General features: G+C 33.6%; 2 protein-coding genes across 2 annotated transcripts in view; one reads left to right on the plus strand and one right to left on the minus strand.

The window, feature by feature from the left end:
* The window catches only part of hiw (MYC binding protein highwire), a 242,193-nt gene that overhangs the window by 61,936 nt on the left and 167,107 nt on the right, over positions 1 to 13,150 (minus strand). The gene's annotated exons all lie outside the window — the stretch shown is intronic.
* The window catches only part of LOC148277567 (uncharacterized), a 46,549-nt gene continuing 40,327 nt past the window's right edge, over positions 6,929 to 13,150 (plus strand). Inside the window, exon 1 of the mRNA XM_088232704.1 lies at positions 6,929 to 7,278. Within this exon, the coding sequence (XP_088088830.1) occupies positions 7,117 to 7,278 (162 nt within the window). The 5' untranslated portion in view covers positions 6,929 to 7,116. The remainder of the gene's footprint in view (positions 7,279 to 13,150) is intronic.

Genomic DNA, 13,150 nt, shown 5'->3' on the forward strand with positions numbered 1-13,150 from the left:
AATGAAAAATGAGCTTTTGAATTAATTCATTGAAAAGGCAACACTTGTACATGCTAAGCGTAGTCCCACGCGCTGTACATTAGTACAGTATGTACGTACTGTATTGTAAAATAAAGTAATTGCTTGCTGAACATCTCGGTCAAAGTAAGCTGTTTGACTGTCATCAGATTGGAGTTCTACTGAACTAGATTTTCACAGTTTTTGAAATTTTCCCTTTGTAGTCTTTTATTTATTTATTGCACCACAATATGCCATGAGGCACAATTACAGGTAGATTACATTACAACAGGTTGGAGAAAAATCTAATTTTATTTTTATGTTCTCACTGGGATTCGTACCAGGAACCTTCCGCGTGTGAGTCAAATGCCTTAGCCATTACACCGAGGAGGCCACCATTATTAGTTTTATATTACTATCCCTCAGAGTACCAGCGTCAAATTCCAGAGAAAGTAATAAACTCAGCATCAGCAAATGAAAGGAATGCATGCAAATGGAATAAATCTTACAAAAAATGAGCCTATTAAATGTGTTACCATTTAGTACGGACGACACGTTAGGTGATTTATGGCTCCGGATGACATAAGCAAAAGAATACGTAATGCTTCAGACAGTTAAGCTTTCTGTATTTAGTATCCTGATGTTTCAAATGTAAAGGGACTAAAAGCCAAGATTTGCACTTTACTGAGTAGGAACCAGATATCAACTTCTAGAACATTCAAGACCATTGAAGGAAGTAGAGCACAGCCACTTTCAAATTCGACCCTAGCACGGCTTATTGGCAGAATTGTCGATAACTAAAACTTGAAGTGATCAGCGCAATGCATGCCCGAACCTAAATCATTCCACAGGCCTCCATTATGTAAAAAGTAATGCATTCTGTTTATTTTTTATGGAGTCTCTACAGCCAAAAAAGTCACACGATCTATAAAAAAGGAACTTGAGACTGTTTATACTATAGACATGAATATGTTATAAGAACATATACTTCTATAAAATAAGTATTGACTACACTAAACTTGTTGATCCATCTTACAAACTTCATTGGGAGTGAAAAAGCTATAAAACAGAAGAAAAAAAGCATTTACATACCTAATACGTACGTATTTAGGATTTTTTGTTTATCACACATTATGGGTCGTTGTAATCACTGTTTTCGTGTGAATTATGCAAATTAATGTAAGGATTCAATAATGCGATCAGATTAAAATTAATATTAACAAACAAGATACAGGTAGGTAACTTAAAAATTAAAAGAATTACGCCTTATTAAAAATGTCACTTTTAAGCCTTCTACGTTATTTTCCCCTTTCTCATTGTCGAACATATTTCACTTTTGTGATGTAATAATCGATTTTTTATAACCGAACTATCGACGACAACAAACTTTAGAGAGAATTTAAAATGTCACGATTTTATCGTAACTTTTTTGCAAAAATATATTTAAATCTTAACGGATAATACTTTCATATTTTTATAATTTTGAGACTTTCAATAAATCATATTTAAATGTGTTGGAAAATATTAATAAAGTTGATGCAGTTAGAATCGGACGTAGGAATTATTTACATCAGTATTTTTTTCTTTGCAAATACTCGTGTCACTCATTCGAATGCTTATTCGAGTATTAGCAAGTATTAGTTGAAGCGAATAGGTCATAAGGAACTTAGCCCTTCGGATACAAAAATGTTTCCTTGCGCGCGGTAAAAATTAGAGCATTAAATTCTATTGCAAAATTTCTTGAAAATAATTATAAAAAATATTTTAATAAAATCGCACTTCTTTGAATGACGTCACTAGTTCTTATGAACCATCTAATGATATGAGGGCTTTGAAGGATATCTCCGGTTTGGTCACCGTAAACGAACCAATCGGAAGAACTGTCAGAGAACAACTTCTGACGTCACACGCGTTTTTTCATAAATACACAACTTTAAAAAATAAAAATAAATTGTCTTAGCTTAATATTCTATTAACAAATTAAAAAAGAAAAAAAAGACACTGAATTTCCTCATTGTATAATGTAGGTGAATACGTACTGTACGCAGGTATTTGTTAACTAACTGGTTGTTTAATTATTTTTTTTAAGAATCAACGTTTTAGAATATCACTTGAAAACAGTTAATTTGTTTGAGATTATTGAAATTAATTTAAAAAATCGGTAAATTGTTGATTTTCTTTGATATTTCTTTATTTAAATAACTAGTTATGATTTAATTTATAATTATTATACTTGACGCTACAACATCCATTCAAAAATAATACATATTATTAATTATCACAGATTTCTATAAAAGCTGTTTTTAAAAACGACAACAGATGTCCTACTTCACCCAAAAAAATATTTTACGACAATTATTATATATTATTTTATAACCTTGATTCATTAGCACACATAAGAGATATGTTTGATCAGATCCTGCTTTATAAAATTGTCAATAATAAATTCGATTCCCCGGAACTCATTAATCTACTTGCTTACCGTGTTCCCTTCAGGCCAACTAGACTCTCTGATATTTTCTATATTCGTAAATTTAAAACTAATCATCGGAAACATTCTACGATCCCTCGTATATGTGAAACATTTAACAAAAAATTTAATAGTCTTGATATATTTAACACTCCATACAATATGTACGGAAGAGAATTAATAGGCTTGATTCATGCTCTTCATTCATAATTCATTTAATCATTAAATCAAATGCAATTTTCCACTCTCACTTTCCTTCAATCATCCTTTACCGCTCCTTATCAATTTCCTTATTTTCCTTTCCACTATCTCCTTGTTTTGTCCATATTTATCTTATTTTAATAAATAGTATATTTACTATTTATATAGTTTAAACTTCAAGCCGTCGTCGCTTTATTACAGTATTATTTAATGAATACATATAATTGGATGGCAGGCCCTACTATGTATACATTTTATATTGTTTTTTTTAAATATTCATTTAACCTGTACATCTGTTTGTATTCGAAATAAATAAAATAAAAAAAAATAAAATTAACTAAAAATTAATTGTCATTAATTGTCTTTAAAAAAACTTCATTTTTGAATTCAAAATTACATAAAAAAAAATTCGATGCAAAATGTAACCTTAAATTTCACTCAAAAAAATTATGCACGTTCTTTAAAAGCTAAATTCTTACAGTCGTAAAATTTCACAGAGCACGATAAAATTACATGAGGTGGATTAATTTTTATTGTTTTACATTTTTTAAATTATTAAATGGTAGAAAATCGCACTAATCAATACACCAAGAGGCTGTCTAATCTTTACTTGTTGTCTTTTTGCATTATTTTTACCTTAGAGTAGCAACGAAATAAATAATAAAAATATAATAAACTATTAAAAATACCAACCCACTCTAATTTTACCGAGTCGTGTGGATATGGAAGACTCGTATAAAATAAGCCAAACAATTCAATGTTACTGCCAATGTCACAAATGCGCATTTTGTTAAAAAGGAAAAATATTCACAATGGAATTACTTAAACAGTAGTTCATTTATGTATTATTTTAAACTTGCGTTGACATTTTTTCCATGCTGTGAATGTATATTATTTATAATGAATCAATACTATTCGCATACAAGCTCGTTTTCGATACAGAACGAACACTTTGTGACCTGTGACTTTTGACTGGAATTGTAAATATATCGTATAATATATCGGCGGCCTCCGTGGTGTAGTGTTCAAGACGCTTGACTCACGCACGGAAGGTTCCGGGTTTGATTCCCGGTGAGAACACAAAAATTTTAAAAATGTGTTTTTTCTCAAGCCTGGGTGTTCTGTTATGTAATTTACCACTGTAATTGGGCTTCCTGACCTGTAGTGGTGCAAAAAATAAATAAAACCAAATTGCTCTGAATTATATCGGAATAATACCACATCTTACTGCATTTTATTTTCCAGGTAAAAAAATAACACAGTTTGGTAACACTGCCTCTGGCGTGTGGGAGTGTTACCAAACACTTAATGAACGGCCATTTTATTAAGAGAAAAGTTCCATTCAAAAAACTCTTTAGCAAATAGTATAATACGTATCATAATAATAAACAAAATTAATATGAATTATTTTAACACCATTTATAACGACAAACATTATATACAACAACAAAAAAGAAAATGGTATAATTAGTATCTTCTTCCTGGCACTGTCCCAACTCATTGCCTAAATAGGCTGTTGGGGTTGGCTCTTCTCGTTATTAGACTTACAATCTTTGGTTCTGGATGTTACTTTCGCCTGGGCCGTTTCTCTGCAGGATTTTGGATTGACTTCTTCTGGATAACTGCCGGAAAAGATCCATAGACACTGCTTTATTTACTGTATGGTCTGGTGGTCTCCGTTTTATGGGCCCGTGTCATCTCTGCTGTCTCCCTTACAGCTTTTATGTCAGTAACACCCAGGCTACCACGAATACGTGAACTCTTAATTTGATATTTTAATGATAATCCCGCCGACCGCCTGAGCATTCGCATTTCTGCTGTTTTAAGTTGCCTTAAATAGGAGTTGTACATAGTCAAGCATTTGGAGTCATATACTGTGTTGCCCGTATAATAATAGTCTGATGTACCTTTCCTTTTAGCTTTAAAGGTATTTTTGGGTCACATAAGATTTGTGTTACCGATTTGAATTTCTTCCATCTCATATCTAATCTATAGTTTACATCCGCTGTGCATCTTCCATCTTTGTGAATGATAGAGCCCAGTTGCTTGAATGAGTCACAGTTTACTAGTATTTCCCAATCCAGTCGAATTGAAGGAGTTGCAGGTAGAGATGTTCGGTCTTCTTTCTACAAATTTTTAGGCCATTTTTCTCCAGGATCATCTTGCCAGGCTGCTATAGTATTATTGAAGATGTAAAATACCCGTAATTTTATGGTAGTTTTTACAGTGGAACATGGAGATTTTTATTTGTTTTTTAATTTAGTTTATCTTACCTCTAGACGCACAGTTTTAGTTTTAAATGAAAAATATTTTAGTTGAAGTATAAAAACTGTTTGCTGACATTAAGATGACGTAATGTTTTTAAATTGCGAACTAAAAACCTTTTTATTAGTTGTTTTGCTACTTAAAAAAAGTAATTAGCTTTATTTAAATTACTCGTATATTTCAAACTTTTAACGATATTTTGTATCATACAATCGATTATCTCGAAAAAAATACAACATTATGACAGCGGTGTAGTGGCGGCCAAAACATAACTTATGCATAAAAAAATTGTTATGTCGACTAAGGAGCTTTTATCATCATGGTCAAATCCTTATCCGCATGCAGTGACGCATAGGGCAATATATTATTAAATAAACTATAAATAAATCAATATCTCGATCGTCTGTTACTGGAACTTAATGTGATCAGTATTACGTGAGACCTGAAAGTAAGATCGTACCTTGAACTACCGCTCGCGTCACCATCCTTAAAAAACGGTGATTAAAATTAGTTTTCATCCTGCATTCCTTTTGGTTTGGATTTCAACGAATATTATATATATTAATATTAAATTTGTTACTTTTATTACCATTTCCATATGGGTGCTGTTTATATTGCTTAGTCCTGAATAGTAGTGTTGATTTGTTTCCTTTCACATGCCATCTTTATTAAATAAAAGTAATATAGCAAAAAGCGAGCTCAAATTTTTAATCTATGATCTATGTCATCATGATTTTTTAGTACTTTCAAGTGCATTTAAATAAAAAGTTCCACCAGTTGTTTTTAAAGTGCTTATTTTACTCGCAGTCACGTGTTCCGACATAAGTATTGAAATTTACAAATATACAGGTGGTAGGTTTTACAAATATTTCAAACAGTGTACATTATAATACACAAAATAATTGTATATCAGGTAATGGCAATTTAGGTTTACCTGCTTCACAAAACATCAGGTTCTTGACGTCCTGGACGTCTGCTGCTGACTTAATTGGCTGTTCATGTCAGAACTACGAGATGCGAACCTGACTTATGTGAATGCATGAGAGCTGGCAGCCGACGGAGATACCTGGAGGATCTTTGTGAACACCATATGCTCCAACTAGGGAGTGGACATGGAAGGATGACGATGATGATGACTTTAAATTGGTAAACTATCGGATAATTTATAAAAAGTTAGTCCAAATACCGCTTTTCTGGAACTTTGATAAAATCGATTTGATGTTCAAACGTGTATCTTGGAAAGTATTGGTCCGAAGAAAAAAATGATTAAGATTTTCAAGTGGCTTTTGTTTGTTTTTCTATAAAATCTATAGGGGCATAATTATAACCAAAAAACTTAATGATTTTTTCAAAATTGCGGCATAAGCGGGGGTCGTTCAAGGTCACAAACACAAAATTTTACTAAGGACCCTATGTCTACCGTTCCTGTTCAAAACATCATAACCTTTTTTTATCAAAAAAAGTACATAACGAATGACCTTGAACGTCCCATACTTATAATAAAACTTAGCAACCACTCGATGGATCTAAACCTGGAAACAAACCTATTCGTATTTGTTGTATCTCCGAAAAATATAAATTCGTACGTCATATTAGTTTTTTTACGTAAAATTATCGTATTTTACCAAAATCTGGTAATATTACTACAAAACACCGGGGTAATTTTACCGCCTTAGGTACACCTCATAAGTATCTCAGAATAAAAAACACAATTTAAATGACTTTACAGCCATTTTATTAAGACAAACGTTTCATTTAAAAAATACAACAGCAAGTGGTATTATACCGTATCTTGCAATAAGGTACAAATGGTATAATACCGACCTTATATCTCTAGGTACTATCTGTAACTTGTACTAACTACTCAGCCAGACGTTTGAAAATTGTTGACGTTATATCATTCGTTCTTAACCTGGCGCTGGTGCTTTGTTCATTCGATAAACGTCAGAAATGTGGAGGGGGTACGGTGACGGTCTTGTCTCGTCTAGCCAGTTCATTCGTATGTTTTTATTGATGATTATTGTCGCCGCTAGAGTGGCGTGTGCTCGTCGTGTTGCCCCGTCGTGTTATTGTTCGTCGTTCTGTCAGTTTGTGCGTTATTTGTTATTTTGTGTTTTGTTGTGTCGTGTCTAGTGGCTTGTGGATATGTGAGGGTGCTCGGAGCCATGCTGTGAGGACCCACGATGGGTGGCATCAGCGGCTGCCTCATCTTCATGCTCTTCGCGCTGATACAAGGCGGCAAGGCGCAATCCGCCCAAGGACTGTGCAAGCATGAAGCTTGCCATTGTTACAAAGCGATACATCCTTCTAAGGTCAACGTCAACTGTACCTTCAACGAAACAGAAGTAAGCCACCGATGGACTAATTTATATATTTTATTACGCGTATTATTAACTATTTATACGTGGCCGACACACATGTGTTCGTTTGGCAATCTATAGGAACTTTTATACTGCTTTTTAATGACCCACGTTTTTAGAAACATGCCACAATATAGTAATCCGTATAAAACAATATGTTTTATTCCGTGAAATGTTCCATAAATGTAACAATAAACTGCCAGACTCTCCTGTAACTCGCGCTGCCATAAAAATCTTGTTCTTTATTCGGCTGCAGACGTTGATTATGAACACGTTTTTTTAAAATAAATTTTATTACTCCGTTTATTTAGGTTTTAATTATTTGCATTTTTAGAACATCTGTTGAGCATTGAACCTAAGAGACCATCTCAAATTCCTATAATCTTAATTTATTTTAATTACAACTTTGGTTTGGACATGTAGAGAGAATGGACAGCGAAACGACGGCTAAAAGGATTTACGACGCGAATGTTGACGGAAGCAGAAGAACGATGGACATGTCAAATGTCGGAAAAATCGCCGTGTGGCGATGATTGAATAAATGCATGAATGTAGATGAACGCGATCGTATGCGAAGACCGACTAAAGTTATCCTTTAAAGTCTGTTCATTATTACAAGAATTTCCAAATAAACAAACCAGCCGCGTGATATCCGACGGAGAATAGCCTATTTCACACATATCATCTTAATCTAAACGGCTCAGTAAAATTATAGTGGATTGACATTTATTAGATTCGTTTGTACCCATTTAAATTTAATTACATTTATGTTTTTCGTTTTTTTCCTCATTTAACAATCTCTTGTGTTCGTGCTTTTTTTTATTATTACGTATACTTACTTTTCGAAATAAACCTACGTTTCTATAAACACTGATTAGGTACGAAGGTTTTTTTCTTATTTTTTCGCGGCTCACGTAAAAATAAACCTTTTTTATTTTACCCGTGTCGGCCTTTGAGTTTGACATGTTACATAATGGCCGTTTTCACACCATAACAAAAATCCACCCGACCCGATCCAAAAACATAGGATAGATAGACCTTTATCGTATAATGTATAATAATGACTTTTTTCAATTGTTTTTTTTATTAATCGGCAGGTAAACGCACTAATAAGTACGCCACGAGGCCGACTAATCTCCATTCGATTTCCTCTAGCAGAATTTTCACCCGCGAGAAGAAAATAAAATAATCAAGCAGTAAATCAAAAGAAGGAAAAGAAAATAGTAAATTAAAATCCACTCACCGTAATTTTACTGGGCCGAGTGATTGACACACATGCGAAACAGGCCAATGGGTCTTACTCTTACGTGTTGCTAATATGTCGCATAAGCTCCATGACAATATTCAACCCCTTATTATCCATAACGACGGACTTCAAAAATATTATTACCATCAAAACTCTTCACTGCTCACTAGTTCGACCCATCTAGAATATGCTTCTCCAATTTGGTCTCCATTCTACTGGACTGTTATTGAACATATCGAGTCTGTCCAAAACCGTTTTCTAAGAAAAGTAGCATGGGTGCTCTGATTGCAAAAGGTAATTATTCCTATTTTGAAATAGAGCAATCTCTTAATCTGTCTTCATTGGAGGAACGTAGAACTGATATGGACCTTATATATATTTTTTTTTTTGTAAAAAGAAATATTTGCGTTCTTATGATTTACCCAAATATTTAATTTTGAGGGCCATTTTCAACGAGTTGTAAATAACTCACTATTAGAAAATGGAATCGAGTTGGGGTAGAGTAGGATTCGAAACACGGACCTTTGGTCCGTGAGTCCAAGACACTAGCCACAGGACCACAACCCGACCAATATGCAGTTTCATAATACTTAATGCTATAATGTCCCATCTCTGTTGCAATCAATTTCTTTTCATGTTCCCAACCGTGTCACCAGAAGTCAAAATTTGCTATTTATCTAAACTTCTAAGAGCAACTTTTGTTTTTATGTCCCAATGTCCAAAATGTGTAGATTCGTCAATTCGTCACACAATTTGGAATTTTTTGGGATAGATCTTCCGGCTTTTCGTAGATTTCTTCGCCACTAGAACAGTGTAGGGTGAAGATGGATTGGCATGGTTTAGCTCGAAATCTTATATGTTAATCGTGTTTATGAATATATTGTATAGAATTATTTTATTGCCCTTGTTTGTCTTTGCTACATAGTTCTATGTTATTTTTGTTCAGTTTCTTGTCCGTGTGTTTCTTCATATAACTGTTGTAATTGGCTTAGGCCGTACATACAATAAATAAATAATGCGGGCTGTTTATAAAGCTTCCGTTGATTCTAAAATAATGTTTTTTTGCAATAAGTATTCGACTTAATTTAAAATGTAATAATATAATATTTTCCCTTTGAAATGTATACTACCTACGATATGACGTTTTTTCATGCAGGCAGTTTTTGGAGGAACGAATCTACCCAGCGCAGCGTCCAGCCTAACATGCACGTACACGTAACATTGAAGTCAAATTACTGCCAAACGATGTGTTCACTGAACTGACCGAGTGATAATTAGTGCCAAAATAGCCACATACACTGTACCTACTTATTTAGCATGGAACTGATTTAGATAAAGGAAGACACAGATAAGCTATGACACACCAGGGCTGGTATTCCGAACGCATTTATAGCGCGCTATAATGCGTATTTAGTACGTAAAAATAGCGTTTTTACGTACTAAATACGCATTATAGCGCGCTATAAATGCGTTCGGAATACCAGCCCAGGGCTGCGATTATGATGGGAAGCTAAGGACGTCATACCTTCACCATGACGTTGTTGAAGTTGAAGATAAATTCTCTCGAGCGATTACGAAGATACACTACCGACCCCCCACCTTTAATTTTTGGGTAGGTACATCGATATGTAACAAGGGGAAGCGTACGTCACGGTACACATATCTACGCACTAAAGTGACATAGCTTCATTATAACGGCATAGTTGAAGATAAATTCTCCCTTAAAAATATGAGAGAGAAATAAGTAAATTTTGAAGTCGAATTGAATTCTGACGTAACTGTCAGTTTTGAAAACGAACGCCTAGACGCAAAAATAATGTGGCTATATTCTGCCCTATTAACATATAAGAGTATCTAGGCGTAAAATGATGCCACTATAAAAAACAAATGTAGTTATTATATGTTTTTCATCTGTTTTATTATCTTCCTGAGTGTGAGTGTACGTATCGAATCGTTAAAGGAGCCGGCTTTGTAATCGCTCGGTAGATAAATACAGACCATCGTTAAGCATACCGTCTTGGTTATTGTCAAAGTCATATAAAAATTACGTTCAAGCGAGCATTTATTGCTTGAATTGGGATTTATTAGAGTTAATAATCGCTTTGAAGTGGGCACTTTTCATAAAAGAAGCCCATTTAAAATATAAATAAGAACTTTTTATAATTTTTGATGATGAAAAATTTAAGTACCTTTGTCGATAACCTGGAATAAATTGAAATTGTTTTTAAAATAATTTCATATGAATATTATTTAATTTTTCATACTGAAATTTTGATTTTACGTTATAGATTTGAAGATAACTCTGTTATCTTCTCACTGTAGGTAATTATGGCCCGGCCCGTATTACGATTGGATGTTAACAGAGTTATCTTCAGATTTCTATAAAGTTAAATTGAGTTTTCTGTATGAAAACTTTAATATTTACTTAAAATATTTTTTTATACATGTTCAATTACAGGTTTCGGACAATAGCTCTTCAGATTTTAATGCAAATGTACGCATTTTCGTATAGGTAAATAAATTTTACTTTTTAGACAATCGAATATAACTTCCCATTGTAAATTGTAATCGGGCACTGGAAATCTTGACTCAAATTGGTGTCTTCTGCATTCGCTGGTTGAGACACAAACTAAATTGTTGAGTCACGTTACAAATTTAAAAATGGTTTTGCTTTCGAACAGACTCGGCATACACCATACACCATACAGACGCGATAGCATACTTAGCATAGCATTGTGAAATCACAATTATTTTATGATTTCACAATACTATGGTATTAGAAAATGCCAAATGCACGTAGAACATTCTATTTGGATGAAATGCTGAGATTTATTAATGTGCGAATGGTCACTGACGTATAGTAAATAGGTACGTTGTTCCCTTTCTAGCCGCATATGTTTAACAAAGATTGCATTACCCTCAACAATGAGGTAGTTCAGTGGTTTTTTAGATTAATTTTATTTGTTAAGACTATCGAATTCAACCAATTTAAAAAAAACATTTATATGTATCGTATTATACTCGCTTTGATATTTGAATGTTTTGTAAATTTGAAATTACTCCGCCCGTGACGTCACGAGTTGTCGTCGGTGGTTGTGCTAGCATTTAAAAATAGAACCCCATAGCGATCAAAATACAATAAACGTAAAAAAATGACTACCTGGAAACCGGAACTCTATAACAACACATAATAACGTTATAATTTATTGGTTTACAAGAACTGGTAACGTTTCAAAGTAGTTCATTTGTCATCAATATTTCGAGTTTGTCCAAATTTTTGTAGACAAGGACTGGATTTAACTCCCTGGGGAGCTGTTTATATTAACATATTATAACAGAGACGAAGAACATTTAAGAGAAGGTAATAACTTCACAAACATTAACAGATGAAAGAATTGAAGGTATATACATATTTAAAAACATGGGCAGAATGGTGAATGTTGAAAATATTTAAATTGTACCTTTATCCTTCTTCTTTCCTTCCCATCCCCTCTCCTCTCTTCATAGTATAGTGTTATTTTTTTATATATATATATATATTTATTTTTGTTAATCTTTGCTTTTAATTTTTGTATAAAATTGTAAGATTCAATATGTCCATGAATTTATAATTTTCTAAAACTGAACGGTTTGGGTAGGTAGGAAGAAATTGCCTTAAGGCAATATGCCCGCCCTTATATGTATATTTATTGTATATGTATATAAAGTGTCAAATAAATAAAATAATAAAATGTTACACAGTGTGTAAAGTGGCCACTTAAACCAGCCATTGACAGGTCATAAGCCCCGTAGATGCCTAAACTTCTATATTACCTTCTCTTAAATGTTCTTTGTCTCTGTTGTAATGTCATTTGTATTGAAACCATTCTAAAGAATTTTTTCCATGCATTTTCAAGCCGTACAATTAAATGCCCCAAGTTTTACCACTGTTTATATACAATTTCTCTTACCACTGAACATCCTCATTCGTCGGGAAACGCTACTATTGGCATACCATCGCTGTGGCCAACGCATAATTCAAAGCATATAAGATTTCATTTCGGTTTGGGAAAACTACGCAATCTTTTTATATTATTTGTTTATAATCGGTAGGTTTCTTATTTTTCTGACTCGCCTGAAACCTTTGGATCCCGCATTTCAGGAGATAATCGACCGAATGAACCTTCCCGCCCGAAACATTAAAACATTTTCAAATTCAAATGATTTATTCACAAAGTAACATAACAATAAGGATTTAAGACGTTAAATTGGAACTTTATATCAAACCAAGAACCCTTGAGCAATGGTTCGACATTTTTAAGGTATAATACTCTCTAATAGCAAGAGTATTTGCCTCTTAAACATAGTTTCACTAATGTAAAGGATGTCGATCTCCAAAGTGATAGTGTTCAGCTGCTTGACTGCTCTTCCAATCGGCATGACCAGAGGCAGGTTGGTTCTGGAAACCGGGAGGTAAAACAGTCTGTGCTGACGCTGTCGGAGATAGCCATCAGGAACATAAAAATTGATACTCTCTAAAATGGCCGAGTTATCGATGAAACCCTGGGCTATCCTGGAACTAAACTGGTATTACAGTCTGTCCAACAAATACCGGGACTCTGTTAAAAAAAC

This window comes from Micrasema longulum, unplaced genomic scaffold (assembly GCF_059751315.1).
Source record: "Micrasema longulum isolate JH-2025_06_02 unplaced genomic scaffold, ASM5975131v1 h1tg001011l, whole genome shotgun sequence".
NCBI lineage: Eukaryota > Metazoa > Arthropoda > Insecta > Trichoptera > Brachycentridae > Micrasema > Micrasema longulum.